Here is a 27176-nt window from a genome sequence, read left to right on the forward strand (position 1 = left end):
ATATAAGAAGAACTAAGGTTTTAGTTTTTATATTTATAGAAAAGAGGAGAGATCATTTCAGATGCAAGTACACACAGGGTATACTTCTCCTGTCCTGAAAGTATTTTTCAAATATTTACAATTCTTTAATATAAATTCTACATTCATAAAACATAGTTGAAATATTTAAAATGTAAATATATACTTAATTTTTATACTTTAAAGGCATTACAGGAACGAAAACGGAGAATTTTGGATGAAGCCGTGGAGTTAAGTCAAGATCACTTTAAAAAATACTTAGCAAAACTTAAGTCAATCAACCCACCTTGTGTGCCTTTTTTTGGTAAGTTACTAATTATGAACATTCTGTTTCAAGGAAGTGTGTGTTGTAGCCCAAAGACGACAGCTGTCTTTAGAGATAGACTGTTCTGATTTCTTATCTGAGTTCATCCATGCTAATTAACTGTCTGCATTAATAAATGAAACTTAAAATAGCCATTTTTATCTATAAAATTGATATAATACCTCTTAGGGTTGTTGTAAAGACTTTAAATATATACGACCAAGTACAACGTCTAGTATAATCTCATTTAGGTACTCATGAAGTGGCAACTAATAGTTTTATTATATCTCTGAATTTCACATTTAAAGTTTTGGTTTTTGACTCATCACTCAAACAAAAGCCTCCCAGGGCTTCCAGTGATTTAACCCTTAGAACTTCCACCAAAAAAATAAATCAATCAATAAGTATTGTGACATTTATATCAATAAAAGCTTTATTATGTATTCTATATTAATCAGGAATTCTATAGTGTGGGTTTTTATTATATATTAATTGAAATGGAATGGTTTCAATGAGAATTTTTGTAGTTGGCCACTGTTGATATTTTGGCAAATATTCTTTGTTATGGGGACTGTCCTGTGCGTCAGACTATTTAGTAGCATTGCTGGCCTTTGCTCATCAAACGCCAGAGCACTGTTTTATTGTAACAGTCGGAAGAGCAGCAACATCAATGCTATCTGAGAACTGGTGATTTAAATGAATCAGTAAGTATACCTGAAAAAACAAACTAAAAACTTTTGTACCCTCAAACCATGAGGGATAATTATTTTTCTGTCTAATTTATGGGCTTTTAACACTAACAGTTTAGACTTTGTGAATGAGTGCCTATGTAAATCAGTGTACTAGTCTTAAGAAATGTCAAATCAAGCTTTTCTAGACCTTTATTTCTGTAATTAAAAAATCTTCCATTTAAAGTTCTCAATGAAGCATTGACTAAATGTATTAGAAACTCATCAACAATTTCGGAGTCAAATTGATTGATTATAGAATATTTATGTCTTCAACTGTACTAGATAAATTGTTTTCCCAAGCAGCTGATTAAATAGCCAATTCCTACATTCTTTAAATACTTTTGTTTAACTAGGAATATATTTAACAAATATTCTGAAGACTGAAGAAGGAAATAATGACTTTTTAAAAAAGAAAGGGAAAGATTTAATTAATTTCAGTAAGAGGAGGAAAGTAGCTGAAATTACCGGAGAAATTCAGCAGTATCAGAATCAACCATACTGTTTACGGATAGAAGCAGAAATGAGGGTAAATATTTTCTTTGCTTACCTTTAAAATAGAATGTGATAAATATATCCACACATCTTGCTATTTACTTTACTGTGAAAATTAAATAAAGAAATCACAAGCTGTAGGTGGTAGTAGTGGTATTAGATAGTCTACACTGGCACTTTACAGGTGTTAATACAAGCACTTTTTAAACTTTTAATTTGTAATTGGGAAAGGTTTACAGAGCCAATCAGTTTTCCATTCAACAATTCATGCACATTTTGTTTCATGATTGCAGTTGCTACATGTAACATCATGTATCCCACTCCCTCCGTGTTTCTGGTTTTATTCTTCCTCCCTTTGTAACCCTTCTTCATTCTGCCCATGAATAAATGCTGCCCTTCTATTGCTAATGGTTGATTAAAGCCCTGGTGTTGTTTTTGTTCCCCTTACAGACCTGTTGTTTGGCCATGGGGCTGAGTTCAGTTTCAGATCTAAAAGATGATTATGGGGCCATGGTCTTGGGAGTTCCACCATTCTCTGTCCAACCAGAAGCCTGACCTTTTTTTCTCTTTTTTATAATTTTGCGTTTTGTTACACATTTCCCCCCTATTCTAGTCCAGGACATTCTAATGTGACTCCTTTCAGAGCAGTTAGTGCTGGTAGCCAGGCATCATCTAGGTTTTGGTTTCAGGGCTGTGGAGAGTGATGCTTATGTGGCCACTAGTCCCCTGGACGCATCATTTCTATGTGTCTTTGATGTTTCATTACTCTCCTTGCTTCTGGGCAGAGATGCACCTTATATGGCTTCTCAGGAGCTTATAAGACCCCGTTTGCTATATTGTTCTTGTAGACTTTGTTATGCATAGGAACTTTCTTGAAAGTGCAGCTTTTTAAAATAATCATAAGTTATAAATTATTATGGGTTCATGAGGAAGCGGGGAGGGAGGGAAAAAAATGAGCTGATTCTAAGACCCCAAGTGAAAGCAAATGTTTTGAGAATGATGGGGGCAACAAATGTGTTTGACGCTATATATATATATATGTATATATGTATATATATAATGATAAGTGTTGTATGAGTCCCCAATAAAAGGATTTAAATTTTTTTTAAATGTGCAGCTTATTTTGTATGAAGTTTAAGTAACACTCCCTAAAAGTAAATAGAATGGAAAAAGTCTTTTGATGTCCATTCAGTAAAAAGAAAAACCACTACTGTACTATTACTCTTGATTGATATCCATGTTAGATCTTTTATACTTGCCAATATAACATTAAATATCTTCCTACGAACACTGCTTAAATAAGGGGAAAATGTAGAGGTATATATTCATAGCAATAGATGATTTTTCCAACATTCTATCAGCTCATGTTCTATTTTGAGCAGTAGTTCATATTGATTCTATGGTAAGATTGTATGATACCTTTTAAATCAGAGTAAGTTATGGTGCTGGGTTTTTATGTTAATTGCTTTTTATTGTGTAATACTTTTGAAATTCAAAATATGTAGTAGAATAAGATCATTTGTCACGTTAAAAATTGTGTTAAGCTTGGAGCCATAACATACTGATAAACTTATGGTGGTCCCCTATTTTATCCCACTGGTCACCATTAGGCAAATCCTCTGTGATGCTGAGCCTGCACAGTGTTCATGCAGCTGCCCTTGACCAACACTGCCCCCTGCCCCCATACACACAGCTGAAAATCCCATGTAACTTTTGAGCCTCCCAAAGACTTAACTACTAATATTTTACTGGTGACTACAAGCCCTACCAATAACACCAACAGTCAATTAAAATATTTTGTATGCTATAGTATATACTGCACCCACATAAAAGCTGCATTTTCAACATGAAATGAGAGATAAAGAGGTATTTTACAGAAAGTGCAAGGTTTTATACCTTCAGGTAGCTATAGCTTTGTGATTTTCTTACCCCCCCTCCCCACCCCAGTAGTCTTTGTCCTGGATTCATTTATCTTGGAATGGCAGGTAAATACAACCATAGACCTCAATCTATAGTTCATATCATGTGATTCAAGTTTTCCTCATGTCATTTCTCTGCTTCTTGAGAGCACTTTCTGCATCACTAGTGGCACCTCCAACGGAGCCCATGGTGTTAGTCAACGTTTGCATCGTCACACTAAGCATGAGTTAAAAATGCCCGAGACTCATCAGAGATCCCCTTTACTGTGCTGCACAATCTACTGGAGAGAGGAACTGTCTACACATTGCGCGGTGCTGAAAATATCTGCATATAAGTGGACCTATAGAGTTCCAGACTGTATTAGTCAAGGGTCATCCGCATGTTCTTTAATATTGCTTTTCTTTTAGTTCAGTTGTTGGGAATCCACAGCAACACTTACACCAATTCAATAGTTCTTAAATGTACCAATTTAATGTCATTGATTATATTCTTTGTACAGCCTCCTTCTCATCCTCCTTTCTGAGTTGTTCCTTCTTACCATGAATTAACTTCCTTTAATGTTCTTACCTAATCTTTAAAGTTAACTGTTATCAGTTTGATTAAATAGATCTTGAAAGAGCTTAATGTTAGAGCACATATTACTTATTAAGCTAACCTATGATTTAGCGTATGTTTTTTGTTTAGCATTTAAATATTATCTCATGGCCACACTTTCAGGGGTTTGTCTAGCCTCTGTGACACCAGAAAATCAGGAGTAGTCTGGGACATTTTGAAATTTTGTTCTAAATTTCCCCCCCTTTGATCAGGATTCTTCTATGGCATTTTGATCAAAATGTTCATTAGTGATAGCTGGGCAGTATCTGTGTCTTCTGATCTTGTGGTGAAGGAGTTCATGGAGCCATCACAAGGTATTCCGTGTCTTCTACTCATGACACACCCAGTCGTGTTGCTCTCGGAGAATAGACCCCTTTTTGTGTCTTGGATGATCACTTGCAAGCTGTTAGGAGCTCAGGCACTGTACAATGACAGCATTACCACTCTTGTTCTTCTAAGGATGTTTTAGTTTTCAGTTTGCACATTTAGGTCCTTCATCCATTTTGAATTTGTGTATGTTCAGAAAACGTTTTTGATGAAGACAAAAACAGTTGCTAGAGGTTGTCACAGATAAGTTTGTTTATAGTTGTTTTTGAAGTTTGTTTCTCAATAGACCTTAATCCAATTTATTTCTACTTCCTTTTCTGATTATTAAAGTGTTTTTTTTACCTATTTGATTTACCAATTAATTCTATTCTAAACTCTGTGCTTACTTGTGATTATTTTGTTGTTGTTATAATAAGTAGAAATAATGAAACAGGGATAAAGAATTAAGCAATAAATGTCAACTACTTAGCAATTAAGATGGTAATCAAATGAAAGTCTATCTTAATACAAATTTAAGACTAGAATATGCAAAGTTTGAAAAATAGGAAAAGTGAAATTAGCAAGCCTTGTGTTTTTTGCATATTATGATCTCTGAATTAGATTGTGTGTATATATGTACCAAACTGATGAAATAAGCAATATTTTAATAAGATACATACTTGTGGATATTTAATTCCAGAGGTTCTTTGAAAACCTTAACCCTATGGGAAGTGCATCGGAAAAGGAATTTTCAGATTATTTGTTCAACAAATCACATGAAATTGAGCCTCGAAACTGCAAACAGCCACCTCGATTTGTAAGTCCGTTACCTAGGTTCTATGAATAGTACTACTTAAGTTATAAGAAGTTTTAAATTTTAGAAGAAATAATTTTGTTTTTAAAAACAATTTTATTTATTGCTTAACAGCCTATTCTCAGAACTATAATTGAGGCGTTGGTTTTAGGTGTTGCAGTTTGACAGCCTATTAGACTGGCTTCTCTAGAGAAACAGAACCAGTAATGTTTATATAGGTATGAATAAAGAGATTACTATCAGGAAATGGCCCACACAGGGAAAGTAGTAGGTAAAGTAGTAGGTAAATCCAGCCTAGTTCTGGTCTGTGGGTGAGATGGTAAGCTGAAGGCTTTTCTTCAGAATGCAGGAGGACTAAGCAGAAAGACCACAGGCTGGTAGAGTTGTGTGAATCCAAGGTTGCCAGTCCATTGATGGCTCCTGGCATCAGCAGGCACTATGACAGGAGATCAGTGAATCAGATCCAGCAGAAGTGAAGCTTTCCCAGGATCTGCTTAAAAAGGAGCAGGCCACACCCCAAAGAGTCTTCAGATTGCCCAGGTCCTCCCTCCACTGTAACTGTTGCCTACATACAGAGTTAATTATGTTGTGTTAGATCCCATCATGGAACTTTTGCCAAACTATTACTGAGAACCCTGGCCTGGCCAAGTTGAACACAAAACCTAATTATCACATAAACTATTTCAAAAATTACATATGAGAGAACTTCAAATAATTCATGGAAAAGATCCATTATCTTTTAATTCCCTTTTAAAAATATACTTTTGAAGCCCCTCGGACACTGGGGTAGAAATGGCAGCCTTTTCATAAAAGTTGATTTATCCCCTCTTTTGAAGACAATGGTGATTCGTGGGAGGATACTTGCTTTCCATGCAGGAGGCCTGGGTTCAGTTCCATTACTGATTGATGCATCTCATTCGCAGCCACCAAGGCATGAGTGTGGCCAGGATGTTGAACAGGGTTCCAGGGAGCTTTTGCGCTAAAATACACTTGGAAGGAAAGCCTAGTGGCTACTTAAAAACAAAACAAACAGTGTTACTGACATGTAGCTTCCATGTATACAGTTCATTGGTCGAAACATACTGAAAAGAATTGTGGAGGCATCACCACAGTCAGTGTTAGAACATTTGCCTCTTTCTTGTCCTCATTCAGCTTCCCATTTCACCCCAACCTCCCCTCCATAACCCCAAGCAACTATTAATCCCACCACTGTCTTTATAGATTTTTTTCTTTATAGATTTTTTTATCCTGCATTTCACACAAAGAAAAACATAACAGAAAAACTCTTAACAACCGTAACAAAATAAAACAGAGAAAAACCTCAATTAAAAAGAAGTATTTTGCAGCAGTGTAATATGCCATTAGATATCCTCACTGCTGCTTCTGTGGGCATTGATTGTGGATACAAATAAAAAATGAAATCCTTAACAACTTCATTTGATTTTCCATTTATCATGATGTTGCTTACAGGGTGTTTTTTGTAAGTTGTATTGACAAATAATTCATATACAATCCAGTAGTGCAGTCATAGGAATTTTTATTTTCTTTTGGTTGAGGTGTGATTCAGAATGAAGGCCGTGGTCTTTGATCCTCATCAGTAAATGCTTCAAGTCCTTTTGTGTTTCAGCCAAGTGGTGTCAACTGCATATCAAATGCCGTTCATGAATCTTCTTTCCTCTAATCCTGATGCCAAGTTCTTCTTCTTTAGTTCAGCTTTTCTCATTATTTGCTCAGCATATGGCTTGACTCTGTCTGGTAAAAGAATACAATCCTGGCACACACCTTTCCTGATCTAAGCCATGCAGTGTCTTCCTGCCATGTTTAGAGATGTGCTTAATGTAGGTACAGGTTCCACATGAGCACAGTAAAGTGTTTTGGATTTTTTTACAATATTATCCATAATTTCTAGCACTGAATGATAGGCCATGACAGCTAACGTAACAGATAGTTGGATGGAACCAAGGAAATGAAAAAACTTAGAAAGGAGTAAGCTCACGTGCCACAATTATGCTGACTTGAAAACTAATTCATGTCAAAAAATATAATTCATGTCGTCAGGATCCATGCTTGCTAGGATCTCACCTCTCGTTATTACTGCTACTTTAGTTCAGAGTTCTCTTGGGGGGTGTAGTAGCCACAAAAGAAGTGGAAGACCAATTCTAACTCTGAAGGTGAAAGACGAAAAAGGTATAGAAAGAAGTAAAAAACATTTATAAAATACCAACCTTGGGCCAAGCAGTGGGCTAGGTGGTTTAATGTGGTTTCATCTTTACAATTGTGTGCTATGAAACAACAAAATGAAAAAACTAGGGCTCAAAGGTTAAGTAACTTTTTCAAGATTGAATAATTAGATATTGGCATAGTTGAGATTTTTTCAGCTCAAGTTTTCTGAATCTAGTTTCCATGTTTGTTTATCAGCTTATTTAAAGAAAAGGTGGTAAGTGGGTGAATGATAACCAATTTTATCCAAAGACTTCAAAACACTGTTTTCAGGGTTGGCCATTTAGTATAAGAAGGTGGTGGTGGTGGTGGGGCGGGGGTATATCTTAAAAATTGTGAAGCACTTAGCATAATTTGCTCTATATATTGCAAGCTCAGTAAGTATAAAATTGATGTACAAGCTTTCAAGGAGAAGTTTAGGTCCAAGTGCTTTAGGAGTAGATAATAGTTATTTCAGCAGAATTTTCATTAATTTCATTTTTCTATTGTGAGAAGTTTTTCTTTATTCCAGAGCCATCTTAAGCATAAGCCACTATATCGAAATCTGGAGTGGTCTACATAGAATATTAGGAAGCTGTCCTTCCAGGCTGGGGATTTTATTGTACATGGTTCGGGGTTTTTTGGTACTTGTTTTAACTGTATGCTAAGTCATAAAAAACAAATAGATAAAAACAATTAGTAATATTAATTATGCTTGCATTCTCTAGCCTAGGAAATCGACCTTTTCCTTAAAATCTCCTGGAATACGGCCAAATGCAGGCCGACATGGCTCTACCTCAGGCACTTTACGAGGTCATCCAACACCCTTAGAACGAGAACCTTGTAAGATAAGCTTTAGTCGAATTGCTGAAACTGAGCTTGAATCAACAATATCAGCACCAACGTCTCCAAACACACCATCTACTCCACCAGTGTCTGCTTCTTCGGATCTCAGTGTGTTCTTAGATACAGATCTCAGCAGTTCTTGTGGTAAGTACTTGATGTAAATTCTTTGAAAAGGTATCTGGTGTTTTAGGTACTTCTTCTCATCTTTTTAATTGGGGAACAATAGAGTCATTTAAAAACTATATTAGTGTAAAACGTGACATCTCAATGTGAAAATAGTGATGAACCCTAGAGAAGAAAGCATTATTTATATATTGTTTATACATATTATTATTTTTTAAAAACATTTTATTAGGAGCTCATACAACCCTTATCACAATCCATACATATACACACATCAATTGTATAAAGCACATCTGTACATTCTTTGCCCTGATTATTTTCTTTCTTTTTTTTTAACAATTTATTAGGGTATGAATATTATTTTAACATTTTATTTATGCAGCAAATATATTTAATGTCTTTGGGGCCATACCAGCATCTCAAAGGGAGCAAATAGCTAATGAATAATAAAATAAACAGATAAATGCCTTGAAGGAAATTGAAAAGAGACCATGACAGAGGGGAAGCTACTTTGGTTGAGAAAGAAAACAACATTCCAGACACAGAGAGTAGCAGGTTTATGTATTAAGAAGTTAATGTGGTAAACAAAAGATAGCATTCTGTGCTCTGTGTGTGTTATTTTCTGGTACTTTGTGCAAACACATTTTTGAGATAACACCGCCTGTCTTGCCTTCCTGCTCATACTAACTGTTTTATTCCCACAGGCAGCAACAGCGTCTTTGCTCCCGTCCTCTTACCACATTCAAGCAAGTATTCTTATTTGATAGGAAAAACTGTGCATGTTATTTGGTTGGTTTCATTCATATTTGAATACTGTGTTTCAACATAGCAAGAATAAGAAATGAAAGACATTATTCTGAATGGAGTGTCTCTGGGTATTATTGTGTATCCTGTAAACGCTCCTGTGGTTCATTCTCATTATCTTGGTGGTGGTGTGGTTATGAGTCGGGCAGCTAACAAGCACGTGAGCAGCTCGACACGACTAGTTGTTCTGAGTAAAGCTCGGCTCTCTGCTGTAAAGTGTTATTTTCTTGGAAACCCACAGTGGTAGTTCTGCCCTCTCCTTTTTAAAAAATAATTTTATTGAGGCCTTGTACAACTTTTATCATAATCCATATATACATCCATGTGTCAAGCACATATGTACATTTGTTGCCATCATCATTCTCAAAACATTTGCCTTCCACCCGAGCCCTTAATATCTGCTGCTCACTTTCCCTCTCCCTCCCCACTCTCCCCTTCCTCATGAACCCTTCATCATTCATAAACTTATTATTTTGTCATATATTACACTGTCCGATGCCTCCCCCACCCTCTTCTCTGCGGTCCATCCCCTGGGAGGAGGCTATATGTAGATTCTTGTAATCAGTTCCCCTTTCTACCCACATTCCCTCCACCCTCAAGGCATCGCCACTCTCACCACTGGTCCTGAAGGAGTCATCTGTCCTGGATTCCCTGTGTTTCCAGTTGCTGTCTGTGCCTGTGGACATACTCTGGTCTAGCCAGACTCTGATAAGACTTATTAACTATGAAATGGCCTTTCTTCAAATGTCAGTCTGTAGAAATACTGATACAATGTTGGTCTTACTGTTGGACTTTGAATTGTGGGTCCCCCCTTCTCCCCACAGAGTCTTTCTTCAGCTCATGCGGTAGTTTACACAAACTAAGTGAGGAGCCACTGAGTCCTCCTCCGCTGCCTCCTCGAAACAAGTTTGACCGGGATGCTTCAAATGCCAAGGTAGTCTCCCGGGCGTGGGTTTGGCACAGCAGCTTCCGAGTGTGAATCTAAAATTGTGCTCTTTCTTATAAAGATTTGGTCTGTTATAATTTAGCTACCTTTTATGATTGTTAAACATTTGGGTGGTTTTATTTGAAGAGTGCTTTCAAGAAGTATTTAATCTTCCTGGTATCCTTCCTAAGAAAGAGTCTGTGTAGATTCTACTGAAACTTAGAAGTACTCAGTACTCCAAAATAGTATGGACAATGTCATTCAAACTTTCCAGTGGTGGCACTCCTCACACTTCAGGTGGCATCAGAAGCACATGGAGGCCTTGTGAACCCAGAGTGTCGTGTCCTCTCCCCAGTGTTTCTGATTCCATCGGTTGGTTGGGATCTGAGAATTTGAACTTCTAACAAGTTCCCTAGTGATCCTGTGTTCTGGGACCACCTTTGAGAACCATGTTCTAAGCCTTCGCTGGGAAAAGTAGCAGGAGTTGCCCAGTAAGCAGAAGGTGGCATTAAACCCTTTTTGTCGTCTTTTGTGCTTAGAAAGCTTTGTATTATTTTACTCACTTGCCTATTATAAATAATTAATATTCCCTAAATTTATGAAATGTGTGCAAAAGCACCTAGCCTGTACATTAGAACATTTCATATCTAAAAACATTAAGCTGGGTCCTGAGAAACTTAGAGTTTATTCATAAACCTGATAGGTAAGCTGGATTAGGTTGTTATGAACCTCTGAATTCATCATGTTAACACATAATGATTTTTTGAACTTTAGGAAATCTTGTCTTGCAAATGTCTTAGGAAGATAGTGATATAGTTTAATTACATTTTAATTTTTGTTTTTGAGGGAAATATGAAATCTGAAGATGACCCTCCAGCTATTCCACCAAGACAGCCTCCTCCTCCAAAGGTAAAACCCAGAGTTCCTGTTCCTGCTAGTGCATTCGATGGGCCTCTGCACAGTCCACCTCCACCGCCACCAAGAGATCCTCTGCCAGAGACCCCTCCTCCAGTCCCCCTGCGACCTCCGGAACACTTCATCAACTGTCCATTTAATCTTCAGCCACCTCCGGTGGGACATCTCCACAGAGATCCAGACTGGTTCAGGGACACCAGTACGTGTCCCAATTCTCCAAACACTCCTACCACACCCTCTCCAAGAGTACCACGTCGATGCCACTTGCTCAGTTCCAGCCACGGTCACCCTGTCCACCCCCCAGCTCCCCCTGTCCCACCAAGGCAGAACTCAAGCCCGCACCTGCCGAAACTGCCACCAAAGACTTACAAACGGGAGCTCTCGCACCCTCCTTTGTACAGACTGCCTTTGCTAGAAAATGCAGAGACTCCTCAATGACCTTAGCTATATGTAGTCATTGACACTGGAATGGTATTTGTAAAGTTTTTTTTTAATTTATTTGAAAAAGGCATCGTATTTTAGTACTTTTTACAAATAATGTTCTTACAAAACTGCTACTGATCAAATAAGCTTTTAAAAATTGGAAAAAGAAAAATACAAAAGTTCTTCACCGTTATCCTCAGGTGATCAGTATCATTGCCTTGTCTTAGATCCTCAGTGCTGCCAAAAGGCCAGTATGAAGAATTTATATTTGCACTGCAAACTGTGCTAACTTACAGTTTAAAGTGACCGATTGCACTGAAAGGGGCTAGTGTTATTTGTGGAATTTTTCAAATTGGACTAATAGAGGCCTTTTTAAGGCAACAAACTTATATAAAGATGCGGGGGGGGGTGTAGTGTTTCTGCTTTGTGAACCTCTGACCATCTTCTGTGTTCCCCCCCCCCCCCCCACACACACACACATCTAGGAGTATTGTGAATCACACCCACTGCTCTTAAAACTTTTTTTTTCTTCTTAAAACTTTTTAATGCCATGCTTAAATGCCAGTATTTGCTGCTGAAGACAAACATGAACGGAATGAAAACAATAGAGTGCAATGTGTTTATTATCTTGTCAAAATGTAAACAAAAACTACCTAACTCAATTACTGAAAGGAAAAAGGGCCCATTTTATCGCATGTATGTCGTTCAGATGTGCCTTTTGTTTTTGCAGACCAAGGTGTCTTTAGCTAATGAGTTGCCTATTGTTTTAGAAGAAAAAAGTTAATATTGCCATGTATGTACAGTTTTGTTTATATTGTATATTTGAAGATAATGCTAATAACCTATATAAAATTTAAGTGACTTGAGGCTTATAATACAGTCTGCTACTTTACTAATTCATAAATTCAGAGGAAAAGTTTCATAAGGCATAGGAACTAAATCTGTCTTGCCTTCAAAACTTGGTAACTTTCTTTATAAATCTCATGTTAACTGAAATTTTTTAAAATGTATATTTTTAGACTGGTAAATCACATTTAAACCTTTATTAAATCTTTTTAATCAGAGAAATGAATAAACATTTGCCATTTGGACATCTTCATTCAAAGTAATGAAAGCATGTTTTGATGAAAGTGCCGTAGCAGAAGTTGTAAAGTAGCCAAAAGCCACGTTGTTTATTTACTGGTCTGTGGCCTTTTACTGTGCTTTGTATCAGAGTTCTTAACAAGATTAATAAATCACCCCAGTCTTAATTTTTAAACGATTTTAAAATGTGTGTTTTCCTTTTAAGAAGCAAAAGTGGGGAGAGCTTGGTCTTTTAGAGATCATATGCTCACATTATCTTCAATGTTTTGTGCCATTTCACTGGTATTTAAGGGATGATTGTTGTCTTCGCTGATCAGTGCAAAGCTGCCCGGGTTAAGCATTCCGAAGAATAGCCCCGGAGTAAAATCTGCTGAGCAGCCCCGGTGGCGGTGGCTTCGCGTGGGCCGGGCCGCGATCGCCGGCGGGGCGTAAGGGCTCGGGACTGAGCTCCAGCCGAGTGAGCGCACCCCGAGGGTGCGTTCCTCTGTTCAGAGGAGCGGATCCGAACACTAGGCTGGTGCGGTAGCGCGATTTTAAACCGCTAGTTCGGTCCGCCACATTCGTGATTTGGGGCAGAGGCAGGCCGGCCGCTCGGCCCCGCCCCGGAGTACTGCCTTCCGGGCTTTGTGCCCCGGAGCGCGCTCGCGCGCGCCGAGGGCACCGCCCTCCACTCGGGGGCGCGCGTGTGGCGCGTGTGTGACGTCACCGCCTGCGACGCAGGGGCCTGCCGGGTGGCAATGGCCAGCGGTGCGGAGTCGGCCGAGGACCCGCTGCGGGGCTTTGTGCGGGCTTTGGAGAAGCGGGACGGCACCGTGTTGCGACTGCAGCAAAACGGCTCTGGCGTCGTGGGCTGCGTGGTTTGGGATGCTGCCATTGTCCTTTCGAAGTACTTAGAAACGCCCGGGTTTGCTGGCGACGGGGCCCACGCGCTGAGCCGGCGGTCGGTGCTGGAACTGGGCTCCGGCACCGGGGCCGTGGGGCTGATGGCCGCTACTCTCGGGTAAGAGTTGGGCGAAGGGAGGCCGCTTTCTCTCGGGAACCCTTCGCCTACCACCTTCAATCGACGTTGTCTTGTAGGGCAGATGTTGTAGTCACCGACCTTGAGGAGTTGCAAGAGTTGCTGAAGATGAATATTAATATGAACAAGCACCTTGTCACTGGTTCTATTCAAGCCAAGGTACTGAAATGGTTTGTATGGCCTTTAAGCTTGTTTTAAGATAACGAACTTGTGTTTAATTAAATGCGTGGTTAATACGAAAGTGACTCCCAGTTTTGTTTTGTATTTTCTAAAAGCACATTTAAAACTACCAAAAAGCCTTAGTTAAAGATGTTTGCCTAACATTTTTAAGGGGAGAAGAAGCAGAAGATTTGCCTTCCCCACCAGACTACATACTGATGGCCGACTGCATATACTATGAGGAGGTAATTATTCAACCACGGAAGCCTCTTTCTGAGAAACTGCACGCACACATTTTTTCACATCCTTGTTGTTATTAGCCATGGAGTATAATTGATGACATTTTAGTGTTTATTGAGCATTCCCCTAAGTTAGGCTGGTTTTATGGCAAAATCTAAAACAGGTCTGTCTGCCATTCTGTCAGTCCTATCTCTGAAAATGAATTACTAAGGCCTGGGGAGTAAAGGGAAGACACAGATCACCAGGGATGACATGCATACACTATGATTAACATAGGCGTGTGACTCTGTTGAGAAAAATGTTACTTGTGTTTTGTTACAGGCTTCCTTAAAAATTATAAAGGATTTTGCCATTCCCAACTTCTTTTAACTTTAGCTGCCCCAATAAATATGCTAACCTTAACATTGAGAATTAAGTTGTATTAAAAATAATTCATCGTTATGTGACAAACTTTATTAAATTTATGAAATGACTTTTCTTTAAATATCAGTTTGTAAAACGTGGACATCACACATTTCAAAAATAATGACAAGTGAACCTGTGTTCAAGTTAGTTTCAGACTTGGTATAGTTTCAGTTTCAAGCTAAATTAGATTAAAGTTAAATGTTTGAAAAGTATATAGTCAACTCTGTTTTCCTTGGGGGATTCTAAAATGTATGTACTCTTTTAAATCTTTTTTTTTTTAAACCTAGAAGGATACAATGGATGATTACGCACATGGTATCAGCCATTAGTTAGGGAGAGCTTTCCTTTAGTATACTTGTTGGGCTGATTCAGAGATTGAATCTGACTACAGTTACTGTCCTTCCTCCCCCTCCAATAGTAGAAACGTTTTGGAGCCTTAAACAAGAACATTATTTCTTTTTGTACAGTCTTTGGAACCATTGCTAAAAACCTTAAAAGATCTCAGTGGATCTGAGACTTGTATAATATGTTGTTATGAACAACGAACCATGGGGAAAAATCCAGAAATTGAGAAGAAATATTTTGAGGTAAGTTTTTGTTTGACTTATTTTTGTAGTTATTGTCCTTCAGGGAGGCTGTGACTCTGTGCTCAAGTTAAAGTACATCCAGGATGGTCCTTTGGGAGCAGCCAGGGGAACCATTCTGCTTACACAAGTACAGACCTAAAGAAAGGATCCTTCACAGCCTATATACCATACCACTCTGCCAACATCCCCTGTGTCTGCTCCCCTTGATTTTTAAAAATTAATTGTATCGGGGGCTCTTACAGCTCTTATAACATTCCATATATTAATATATCAAATATATTTGTACATGTGTTGACATCATTTCCAAAACATTTTCTACTTGAGTCCTTGGTATAAGGTTCTCTTTTTTTCCCTCCCTCCCACCCTTGTGAATCTTTGATCAATTATATATTGTTGTTATTATTTGCTCCCCTTAATTTTTAAAATCTTTTCTGACACTTGTCTAATAACTTGAACTCTAGTACATGTAGAAGAACGTAAAACGGTAATGATGACACTTTGTATTTTTCTGAGAAAGTTTTCAATTAAATGTGATACTGGCTTTTGGGGCTATCTATTAGTGACATAATACATTTTTAGACTACATCATGAAAACTTGCAAGTAGTAGATGTATTTAATCCTCTGACGTAGATTTCTATTTTCTGGTTCTTTAGTTAGCAGCCGAGCATGATAAACATTTGGCACCAACCAGGGTGCATGTATGTAACAACCCTGAAATTTCATTAGCTGCCAGACCACTTTGGTTTTAATGAGTAGATAGATGTATGACTGCCTCAGATAGCATGTTTTTATTGTATATGAAGTATGTAATTCCAATATTAACATTTTTAAACACTCTAATGAGATAAAACATGCAAGCTGTACCTATTCCAAGTGCTTACCTCGGTTTTTCATGGGTGCATCTCCAAGGAACTATGCTTCAACATCAAACATGAGAACATAGGATCAGCTGGCTCTCAAAGCCCCCTTCCTTTCCTGTCATTCTGACTTGTTAACCATAGATCAGTTTCCAGTCATGCATTTTGACATTATTTACTCTCAAATTTGTAGCTCCTTCAACTGGACTTTGATTTTGAGAAAATTCCTTTGGAAAAACATGATGAAGAATATCGAAGTGAAGATATTCATATTTTATACATCAGGAAAAAATCGGTAAATATATTTCTGGCTTTCCATCTTCTGAGGAGATTGTCAGCTAGACATTTGCCTGGGCTTATGTTGGTGAATGCAGTCTTTTTGAGATGGGAGTGGGGAGCTATGTTTTGCTGAACTTGGCCACCATTTCTCAGTGACTTTGATAAAGATCCTTTTCAGTTCGTTATGTATTTTAATTACTTAGTTTCACCTGTGACAAATAACTTGCTTATTTAAAAGATGCAATGCTTTCTGGGTGATTTGAAAAGATCGGATCTGTTTTGAACTTTCTCCAATTATTTTAACTAATTTTAACTAAGTGAAATGTGATAGGGCGGATCTGCTCATAAAAGACTCCTCTTCCAGTAAGTAGAACTTAGCCAGGTTCTGTTTCTGGACTTGTTATATCACTTAGGATATAATACAAAAGTTGCCCCTAAGACTCCCTGGAGAAGGGAGGAATTGTATCGCATCCATTGTTTTATTCCCCTTGCCTTTTGTAAGTGTGATTGATAGAAGACAGCATCATGGCATTTAATTAAAATTAAGGATAAACTTAATAAGCCCCACTTGTTACTGTTATCTTTTATATGATGGAATTTGTTCATGGTGTAGTTTCTTACTGAATCTTAACCAAATACAAATATAATTGGTTGTTTCACTGGGCAGGGAGAGGTATTGGAAGTATAAAGAAAAGGGATGTGTGGGGTGCCAGCCCCCACAATTGACCGGGCCCAAGGGGAAGTTGTGTAATTGAGGAGTAAAAGCAAAGAGACATCAGACAGGTAACGCATGCAAGTGCTCACCTCTGAGACCGCCTTGACTTGAGGAGCCAGGTCCCCGCAGCGAGAAAGAGTATATATCCAACCAAGGCTTATGTATGTACACTAAGGGTGTGCAAACCCCCTGATACAGGTAACCACGTAGGTAACAAAGTGGGCAGTACCCCAACACTAAAGGTTCCCTGGTCCGTAGGAGGAGTAACCTCACATCAGCGCCTGGGGCAGGTAAGGGGTGTGGCTGTCTTCAGAGCCTAGAGAGCAATAGCTTGTGTCTGCTGCTGTAGTTAAACCTGCAGGTTGATAGCAATCGGCCATGCGCTTGTCAGAGGTAACTTTAAGGGAGCACTATTATGGGAGGATATAGTGGGGTACAATATTAATTATGAGAATGTGATTAGGACTTACTTCCAACTCACCAGGGTGAAGGCCTCCTTCCACCCCAGAAACCCAGCCTGCCAGGCTTCTTAATTAATACTGTAGATACTCGAGTATAAGCTGATCCAAATATCAGCCGAGGCTCCTAATTTTACTGCAACAACTGCATAAAAAATGTGCTAATAACTCGGCTTGCACATGAGTATATACGGTATATGTGAATACAGGATCCATCTGTATAGACTCTCTTACTGTCCTCTAGTTCTCACAGGGATGGTGGGATTAGTAATTCAGATCAGCCAACACTGTTAAAGATACAAAGATAAATAAAATTATATTGTGACATAAGGAACCAGTTGTAGTTGAAGCAACTGCAGTTTTATAAGTAGAATCTTTTGAGGCAGAACGATTGTATAGAGAAACTTTAAAAGTTGTGAGCTGCGTCACGTACCATGAGTTCTTTGAAAGCATACAGTTCAGAGGTTCACAGAGTTGTGCAACTGCCACCACTATCTAATTGTAGAACATTTTCATCTCCCCTAAAAAATCCCAAGCCCTCAGACCCCGTTCTCGCTCCCTGGCACCATCTAGTGTGTTTTCTGCTCCAGATTGGCCTACTCTGGGCCTGTCGTGGGTGGAGTCACCACAGGTGACCTGCGTTTGACTTTAGTCACTGTTCTCAGGGCTTATCCATGTTGCAGCACAGCACTCTGGCTGAAGAATGTACCTTTGTACAAGCATGCCATACTGTCCACCTGTGTCTCAGTAGGTGGACATTTGGGGTGCTTTTGTGATTACTCGTGTAAGAGATTTTAGTGGAATTGGTGGTTAAGTAACTCTTTAACTTTTTGAGAAACTGCAAAACTTTTAAAAAAATCTTTTTATTGGGGCTCATACAACTCTTAACACAATCCATGCATACATCAGTTGAGTAAAAGCACTCTTATACATTCTTTGCCCTCATCATTCTCAGAATTCGCCTTCCACTTGGGTTCCTGGAATCAGCTCATTTTCCTTTTTTCCCTCCTCCTCCCTTCCTGTTCCCCCCTCCCTGATGAACCCTTAATAATTTATAAATTATTATTTTATCTTACACGGCCCGGCATCTCCCCTCACCCACTTTCCTATTGCCCATCCCCCAGAGAGGAGGTTATATGTAGATCCCCGAGATCGGTTCCCCCTTTCTACCCCCACCTCCCTCCCGGTATCACCACTCTCAGTGTTGGTCCTGAGGGGTTCATCTGTCCTAGATTCCCTGTAAACTGCAAAACTGCTTTAAAGTGTTGGCACCATTTTATGGCCCCACCGACGGATGAGGATTCCACATTCCCCCAGCTTTCGCCAGGTTGGTCATTATGAGTTTTCGTTAAAGCCATGGTCGTTGACGGAAAGGTCAGCAGCTGGGACCCCCAGCTCTGCAGCACGAGAAAGACATGGCACTCGCCTTCCAGCGAGATTTCCGTCTTGGAACCTGACAGGACAGGTCTGTATCCTGCAGGCTCAGTGTGAGTCAGAATTGATTTGAAGAAACTGACAATGGGTGAAGTTTGGATTTGCGTTTCTCTAGTGACTGACAATGCTGAACAGCAGTCTTGTGCTTACTGGAGAAATGCTTTCCTGCTTTGGTTACTGTAGCCATGTTATGCTCTGTGCTATAAGGGTTCTTTATGCATTCTGGACACTAGACCCTTGCCTAACTAACCCAGGAGACGTGACTTTTCTCCCACTCTTTGTGTCCACTTCACTATCATAGTGTATCCTTTTGAATTTAATTTTTCTAGTGGCCAAGTTCTATGTTTTTGTGGCTGCCTGAGGTTTAGGTGTCAGTAAAGAACCATTTCTAAATATTTCTGCACAGTTGTTCATTTGAACTGCCTTTAGCACATTAAGACATAATGCCTAGTATTGTTTACAGGTGCCATTGAGTTGTCTGTGACTCATAGTGACTGTGCACAGCAGAACGAAGTACTGCCCAACGTGGGTCATCCTCAGAATTGTTACTGTGTTTCTAGTATTAGTCTGTAGCGATTACTTAATTGGTGAGAAATGAATTTTTTTTTTCCTTTTAGAAATTTCTATCATGAAGCCTTTAGCCATCTTACCCAAGCCCCATGACCACCTGGAGAACTGAAGATGTGAATGAAGCATGTGAATACAGCATGGGGAGATTCTGTCCACAGATTTTCCCAGCATGTCCTCAAGTATCCAGTACACACATGGCAACTTCCATGGACTGCCTGCAAAAAGAAAACAGCTGCCTGCCTGCCACTGGACCTGAACTCCACTGCAGGTTCCTTAGCTCAGCATAACCTTCTGCTTAAAATAAATGTTAGGGACTCATTCACTTCTCAAGGAAAGATAGGTATTGAACTTAGCCTGATGTCTACCAGAAGTAAACAGTGAAAGAGCCCCTGTTTAACTTTGCATATTTTGAGGAAATTTGAGATAAATCAAATTTCTGGATAGATATTGATTAGTATCTTATAATAGTTTAAAATGTAAGCCAGCAATTTTAGCTTGTATTCAGTTAAAAAATTTTTTGTTAAGGTTTTGATTTATACATCAGGCATCATTTATCATGTGTCTTCCACTCCATTGCTTTTTAAATAGCTGTAATATGTAAGTGTTGTTTATTTTTAAAAGCCAAGAACATTGTTTTATATACTTATACTGACCAAAGTATTTCTTCTTTTCTATGTGATGCAGATAGTAATTACACTGTGGTGACTTCCTGAGAAGGAAATAGGACAAATTGAGTTTTGGAGTGAGAGAGAGGTACTTATATAATTTATTTTGTTAAGTCTAGAAAGCTCAGTTTTAGATTCATACAATTTGCTTAAGTTGCACAAAATGTATTTCAATTATGAAATACATACATAAATACATTATGTATTTCCAGAAAAATTAGACTAAAATATGAACATTAAGCTATCTTACTATATGAAACAGTAAGAGGATTTTTAAATCTCTATGAATATAGCTCAGTCGGAATTTACCAAGTGATTTTGACTCTGTAGTCTCTGTAAATGTGACAGTTATCTGCTCACAGAGTCTATTCTGCCAAAGACTTCAATCCCCTGCCTTTCCAGAGTGACCTGATAACCTGATAGAGTTCTGATGTTTGTAAACATTGGTACTAGGTGGCACATTTTATATGTTAAAATAAACAGTGATTTTGAGACCTATGATTTTTGTGAATGTTCAGAAATAGCTTTGAAGAAAAATGAAAGCCTAAAGCATGTGCCTGCTTTCAAGAAAGCGCAAAAGCATCCCTACTTAGAGAAACATGAGAAGAGGTCTTTGTTTCACTCTTATTTCAGCATTAGAAGCTCTTTCCTTAGCTCTTGTGTTTCAGGACACATTGTTCATCCTCCCCTTAGCATCTCATTAAGTGACTTAACCAAGCAGCCACTGTAACTTAAATGTATGAGTGTGAGTCAAAAAATGTTCCTGAACATTCATAGAAATCTTCATTAAACAGATATTACAATGTGAAGCCACTGTTCCTCAACATATCCTCCACGTAGATCTGTATATATTTCATCAACATATCCTCCGCGTAGATCTGTAAATACTTCATCAACATATCCTCCGCGTAGATCTGTATATATTTCATCAACATATCCTCCGCGTAGATCTGTAAATACTTCATCAACATATCCTCTGCGTAGATCTGTAAATACTTCATCAACATATCCTCCACGTAGATCTGTAAATACTTCATCAACATATCCTCCACGTAGATCTGTAAATACTTCATCAACATATCCTCCACGTAGATCTGTAAATACTTCATCAACATATCCTCCATGTAGATCTGTATATACGTCAACATATCCTCCACGTAGATCTGTAAATACTTCATCAACATATCCTCCACGTAGATCTGTATATACGTCAACATATCCTCACTCTCCCCTGATGACTTCTATGCTCTCAATTTGCTACAACAACCGTTTGGCGTCCTGGAGGAACTCAAAGTTTCATTTAGATGTTCGTGCAATGTAGGGCTGTAGGGGCAGATGGGGTAGTTTCCCAACAGAATTCTTGCTACCCATGAAGAAGGAGCAGGCGCACTGCTGTGATGAGTAAAAGCCCTCAGGCCAGGTTCCTTTGCCTTGCTATCATGAATGCAGCTTTTGATATTCTTAAAACAGCTCCATCCATTAAAAAACAAAACAAAAAAACACAACTTCATAATAAGCCCCTGTGATCATCCTGTGTTCTTGAGATCTGTCAGATGACCTCTTGAGAATTCCAAAGTACAGTTGTTACAGCCTGAGCTGTCTGCTCTGCCGTAAATGAAACTGGCCTAGCAGGTCTCAGAAGCTTTGTTTTGATGAGACCTTTTTAATTTTGAGGGCCCCAGTGAGATGAAGACCACTGTATTAACTGAGAGAACTTTCCTGTAGCGTTCCCCCATCACAGAGACTTGTTTGAACATGTTTGGTTTGGCGTAAATCTATGCACATTCGAACTGGGCCTCTAGTAGCAAGACTTTTTCCCCATAAAATAATACTGACATCACTAGGAGTTATCCATTAAACGCTATGCTATTGACCATTTTCTAGTTGTTGTGTTTTGTTTTCTGAAATGGCGTTTATAAGGCTGACATTGATAAGCTGTAGTAGTCCACCCGGATTCCTAAGATCCTTTTTCACAATCACTTATGTCCCCCTCCCCTTAATACATAGTGTATCAGTAAAGAAAAGCCAAGAGTGAAGTAACGCCCACGCTCAGTCTGAATGCTGCAGTTCTAGTAATAAGAGAGCACTGTTGTGCGCCGTCTCAGTGCGCTCTGCTCTGTCCGCTGGGGCCTGTAATCATTGCCATGGTCACACACAGCTCGACAATATTCATGCTAAAGGGTTTATTAAAGTCAACAGATGGCAGTGCAGGTGAGAAATGCTTGAAATACATTTGCCTAGGACAAGTTACAAAGTTCTACCAGCCTTGCTAATAAATGCCCACGGGGCATGCCACTCTGCTGTAATTATGCCTCAAACCATGGGTCAGGGAACCTAACTCTTGAAATAGGCGCCGGAAGGCACCCACCCTAGTAAGCCACCGGCTGACGGCCCTCAGTTCCACCTCTGTGGGTCTGCAAGCCCAGCTTCGCCAATTAAGTACTTAGGAACACCCCGTTCTACTGGAGGAGTATACCGAGAGCATTCGGCTTTACTTGTTCTGTGGGCTAGAAGTCCACCACTCTCATGCTCTGGCTCTGGCTTCTTTGATGTCACACCATCTTCTGAATTTAGGAGATTCACTGTGCAGTGGTCTTAGGTCCAGAGGCCATGCTCCCATCCTTGCTCTTGCTGGTAGTGACACACCCCCCTCCCCTTATGCTTCTCAGCTAATTTTATGGCCAACAGACAGCAGATCCAATGAGTCCTGATGATGGTTACCTCTGAAACTAGTTAGAGAAACTAAAATTACAAGTTTCAAGCACCTCAAAATAGTATCAAGTGGGATTTGTTACTATTCTGGAATAAGGGCAAATCTGAAATCAAAAGACATGATGTGTCTCCTGTCTTGTAAGCTCAGAGAGACCGGTGGTGCGTGTCAGCAAGCATGAGGGAGTGCCGAGGACTCCAGGTCCTGCACATCCTATCACCAGCCAGACAACAGAAGTCCCCTTTAGGAGCAGTGTTGTGTGAACCCTGCTAACTACAAGGCCAGCTGTACAAACCCACCAGCTCCTCTGCTTCCAAAGACATTTGCAACTTCAGACAGCCCGTGCAGGATTGCTGTGTGTTGGATCCCACTCGGGCAAGGGCGAGAGTGTTGCCTGTAGACTAGTCCTTCATATTCTCGTGACGAGAAGCCGCAAGAGGGGGGGCTGAGGGGACGTGTCAGCATTTAGGATACCTGCAAGGAGAGGAACCAGTATTTGTCTTTGTTCGGACTAATGTTTACCTACCAGGTGAGCTTATCTGTTGTTTTACTGTGAGATCATGGGAAATATCATTGGAGACAATGCAGATGATTGTCATGCCGAAAGCTACCGAAGATGATTCCTACCAGTTGGAAAGTTGAAACCTGACTTGGAGGCTAAAGAACTTCACAGCCACAGGCAGGGTTTAAAGGCAAGTGCGAGCTATGAGTGATGTGTGAGGCTACTTGTCAGGAGTCAGCCCAAAGGCAGCCAACTCTCAAATTGCAAGGGACTGCCAGAGGTTGAGGAAACTGCTCAGGAATGCATCCCCACAGACCAGGAATCACCTCAGTTACAGCCACTTAGGGGATAGTGGTGTAGTGGTTACGAGTTGGGCTGCAATTTGCACAGTCAGCAGTTCAAAACCACCAGCAGTTCTGTGAGCAGAAGACGGGGCTTTCTGCTCTCATAAACAGTTACAGTCTTGGAAACCCACAGGGGTTCACTATGAGTCAGCACTGACTTGATGGCAGTGAGATTGGTTTCTTTGTATGCAACCTCTTGGTAAGGCAGTCTTTCTCTAAGTAGGCTGCACAGGGGAACACGTGAGGAATTAAAAGCAAGCAAAAGGTTTATGAAGGGCCTATCCCATTCTAACAGTCCCAGCGTGGGTATTTTTATTAAAAGGACCTCAAGTCATTAAAAAAAAAACTTATTGTGGAATATGTAACCACATCCTTGGCCATTTTAAACACTGCATGTTCGTGTATACTCGAGTATAAGCCGAGGCACCTAACTTTACCACCAAAAACATCCTTGGCCATTTTAAACATTACATGTACCGTGTATACTCGAGTATAAGCTGAGGCACGTAATTTTACCACAAAAAACTGGGGTGTTTTTCAGCATTAAAAATGTGCTGAAAAAAACTCGGCTTATACTCAAATATATACAGTATAATTCATTGCCATTAAATAAGCTAACCATGTGGTGCATCTATCACAATCCTCCATTTCCAATTGTTTTCCTGGTTACGCGCTGGACTGATAGTCTGAAGGACGCTTTGAACTCATGTTGTTCTGCAGGAGAATGACCCAGGGAATCTCCTTCCCTAAAGACTTTAGGCTGGACAGTTTTTTTTTTTTGGATCATTTTATTGGGGGTGCATACAACTCTTATCACAGTCCATACATACATCAATTGTGTAAAGCACATTTGTACATTCATTGCCCTCATCATTCTCAAAACATTAAGCCCTTGGTATCAGCTCCTCATTTCCTCCCCTCCCTTGTCCCTCCCCTATGAACCCTTGATAATTTATAAATTATTATTTTTTCATGTCTTACACTGTCCAATGTCTCCCTTCACCACTTTTCTGTTGTCCGTCCCCCAGGGAGGAGGTTATATGTAGATCCTTGTAATCGGTTCCCCTTTCTACCCCACCCTCCCTCCACCATTCTTGCCACTGGTCCTGAAGGGATCATCTGTCCTGGATTCCCTGTTTCCAGTTCTTATTTGTACCAGTGTACATACTCTGGTCTAGCCAGATTTGTAAGGTAGAATTGCAATCATAATAGTGGTGGGGTGGGGAAGCATTTAGGAACTAGAGGAAAGTTGTATGTTTCATTGTTGCTACACTACACCCTGACTAGCTCATGTCCACGCAGCCCTTCCATAAGGGAATGTCCTGTTGCCTACAGATGGCCTTTGGGTCCCCCCTCCACAGTCCCCATCATTCACAATGACATGCTCTTTTGTTCTTTGATGCCTGATACCTGATCGCTTCGACACCTTGTGATCACACAGGCTGGTGTGCTTCTTCCATAGGGGCGTTGTTACTTCTGGGCTAGATGGCCACTTGTTTACCTTCAAGCCTTTAAGACCCCATATGCTATATCTTTTGATAGCGAGGCACCATCAGCTTTCTTCGCCACATTTGCTTATGTACCCATTTGTCTTCAGCAATCATATCAGGGAGGTGAGTACACAATTATAGGATTTTTTTGTTCCTTGATACGCCTCATAACTGATCCCTTTGGCACCTCGTGATCGCACAGGCTGGTGTGCTTCTTCCATGTGGGTTTTGTTGCTTCTGGGCTAGATGGCCGCTTGTTTACCTTCAAGCCTTTAAGACCTCATGCTATATCTTTTGATAGCCTGGCTCCATCAGCTTTCTTCACCACATTTGCTTATTCACCCGCTTTGTCTTCAGTGATTGTGTCGGGAAGGTGCGCATCATGGAATGGCAGTTTAATAGAAGAAAGTATTCTTGCATTGAGGGAGTACTTGAGTGGAGGCCCAATATCCATCTGCTACCTACATACTAAGCTTATAACTTTATGCACACAGATCTATTCAGGCTGGACAATTCTTTGGGGGTAGTTCTGTTCTCATATGGAGTTCCTATGAGTCGAAATGGACTTGACAGCACCTTGTAACAAACTTAGCAATTCCTCCTGAGAGCTACCTCCCCATTGCCCTTGCCCACCAGCCCCTGGGCTACTGCTTATATACTTTGGACTCCATATGTTTGCTTGTTCTAGGTATTTCATATAACTTGGTGGCAATATGCAATATTTATCCTTTTGTGTATGACTTAATCTCACTCAGCATGTCTTCATATTGTGAGCTGGTTATCAGAACTTAATTTCTGTTTAAGGCTGAATGATACTTCATTGTGTGTACAAGCATACCCTGGGGATATTTCAGGCTCGGTTCCAGACTGCTACAGTAATGCAAGTCACTCCATGAAGTCACTGTCACAAGTTGTTTGGTTTCCCGGTGCCTAGAAATGCAATGTTGACACTAAGCTGTAGTTTGCTGAGTGTGTAGTGTCATTATGGAAAAGTTGAAATATTGTGGGAATTATCTAAGTGTGACCCTGAGACAGGAGGTAAGCATAAGCTGCTGGACAAATGGTTTCCATAGACTTCAGGTTTATAAGAAGCACATTATCTGCAAAGTGCAGTAAGTCGAAGCCCAATAAAACAAGGTAGGCCTGTATATATTTTGTTTGTCCATCCATTTTGTTTGCCACCTTCGGACTATTGTGCTTGAACGTTGATGGGTCTGACCCACCAATCTTTCTGTTAACCATCCATCACTTACTCAACAGTGCCGCCAGGGCCTGCTCCCTTACACCCCAGTCATTCCCCTGCTGGCGGCTATAGAAGCCAAAGACTTGAAAGCAGGGAGCCAAATAGATGCTGATACTCCCATGTGCATCAATCATTGTGATAAGTTCCCCCTTACTAGCCCTTGCCCCTCCCTCACCCCCTCCCCCCGTTCCCTTCCCCTCCTAGTATCGCTACTCTTATTATTGGTCCTGAGGGGTTTATCTGTCCTGGATTCCCTGTGTTGTGAGCTCTTAATTGTACCAGTGCACATGCTCTGGTCTAGCCGGATTTGTAAGGTAGAATTGGGGTCATGATGGGGGCTGTGGGGAGGAAGCATTAAAGAACTTGAAGAAAATTCTGGTGTTTCATCGGTACTATACTGCATCCTGACCAGCTTATCTCTTCCTTGAGGCCCTTCTGACAGGGAATGCCCAATTGATTATTGATGGGTTTTGGGGTTCCACTTTGCCCTCCCCATCATTCACATTGATATGATTTTTTATGATTTGTTCTGGGTCTTTGATGACTGATACCTGACCCCATGGACACCTCATGATCACACAGAGATACTTAATGCATTTTAACACTTTAAAGAGAGGTCTTGTGCAGCATATTTGCCCACTGCAATATATATTTTATTGGAGGGGGATCAAATCACTATTGAATCATCTCAGGTAGGGGGGGGTGCGAAGAAGAGGTGGGAACAATGAGGCCCAACAACTGATGCCCAGCCAGACCTCTTCTACTTCGCAGCCACTGCAAAGATTTATTTTTATTTCTTGATGCCGCTTCCATGAATATTGATTATGGATCCAAGTAAAGTGAAATCCTTCACAACTTCAATATTTTCTTTTTATCAGAAAAGTGTTACATGTGAGGGCTTTGGTTTTCTTTGTGTTGATATGTAATCTGCGTTGAAAGGTGTTCTGCTGGGACAGTAGTTCCGCGTGTTTGGGTGATAGCAAGAACGTGCTGGCAGTTCCA

The 27176-nt window shown here is 40.0% G+C and overlaps 2 protein-coding genes across 2 annotated transcripts in view; both read left to right on the forward strand.

The window, feature by feature from the left end:
• Positions 1 to 12675, forward strand: part of SOS2 (SOS Ras/Rho guanine nucleotide exchange factor 2) — a 72132-nt gene extending 59457 nt beyond the window's left edge. The window contains exons 17-23 of the mRNA XM_075532368.1: positions 205 to 322; positions 1407 to 1579; positions 5066 to 5182; positions 8107 to 8368; positions 9052 to 9093; positions 9976 to 10085; positions 10923 to 12675. Of these exons, the coding sequence (XP_075388483.1) occupies positions 205 to 322; positions 1407 to 1579; positions 5066 to 5182; positions 8107 to 8368; positions 9052 to 9093; positions 9976 to 10085; positions 10923 to 11429 (1329 nt within the window). The 3' untranslated portion in view covers positions 11430 to 12675. The remainder of the gene's footprint in view (positions 1 to 204; positions 323 to 1406; positions 1580 to 5065; positions 5183 to 8106; positions 8369 to 9051; positions 9094 to 9975; positions 10086 to 10922) is intronic.
• Positions 12676 to 13217: 542 nt separating this feature from the next.
• Positions 13218 to 26866, forward strand: VCPKMT (valosin containing protein lysine methyltransferase). The gene is made up of 6 exons (XM_075531140.1): positions 13218 to 13497; positions 13575 to 13685; positions 13847 to 13919; positions 14787 to 14906; positions 15958 to 16059; positions 19268 to 26866. The coding sequence occupies exons 1-6, from the start codon at positions 13235 to 13237 to the stop codon at positions 19280 to 19282; spliced, it is 684 nt and encodes a 227-aa protein (XP_075387255.1). The 5' UTR covers positions 13218 to 13234; the 3' UTR covers positions 19283 to 26866.
• The last annotated feature ends 310 nt before the right edge of the window (positions 26867 to 27176 follow it).

This window comes from Tenrec ecaudatus, chromosome 14 (genome assembly GCF_050624435.1).
Source record: "Tenrec ecaudatus isolate mTenEca1 chromosome 14, mTenEca1.hap1, whole genome shotgun sequence".
NCBI lineage: Eukaryota > Metazoa > Chordata > Mammalia > Afrosoricida > Tenrecidae > Tenrec > Tenrec ecaudatus.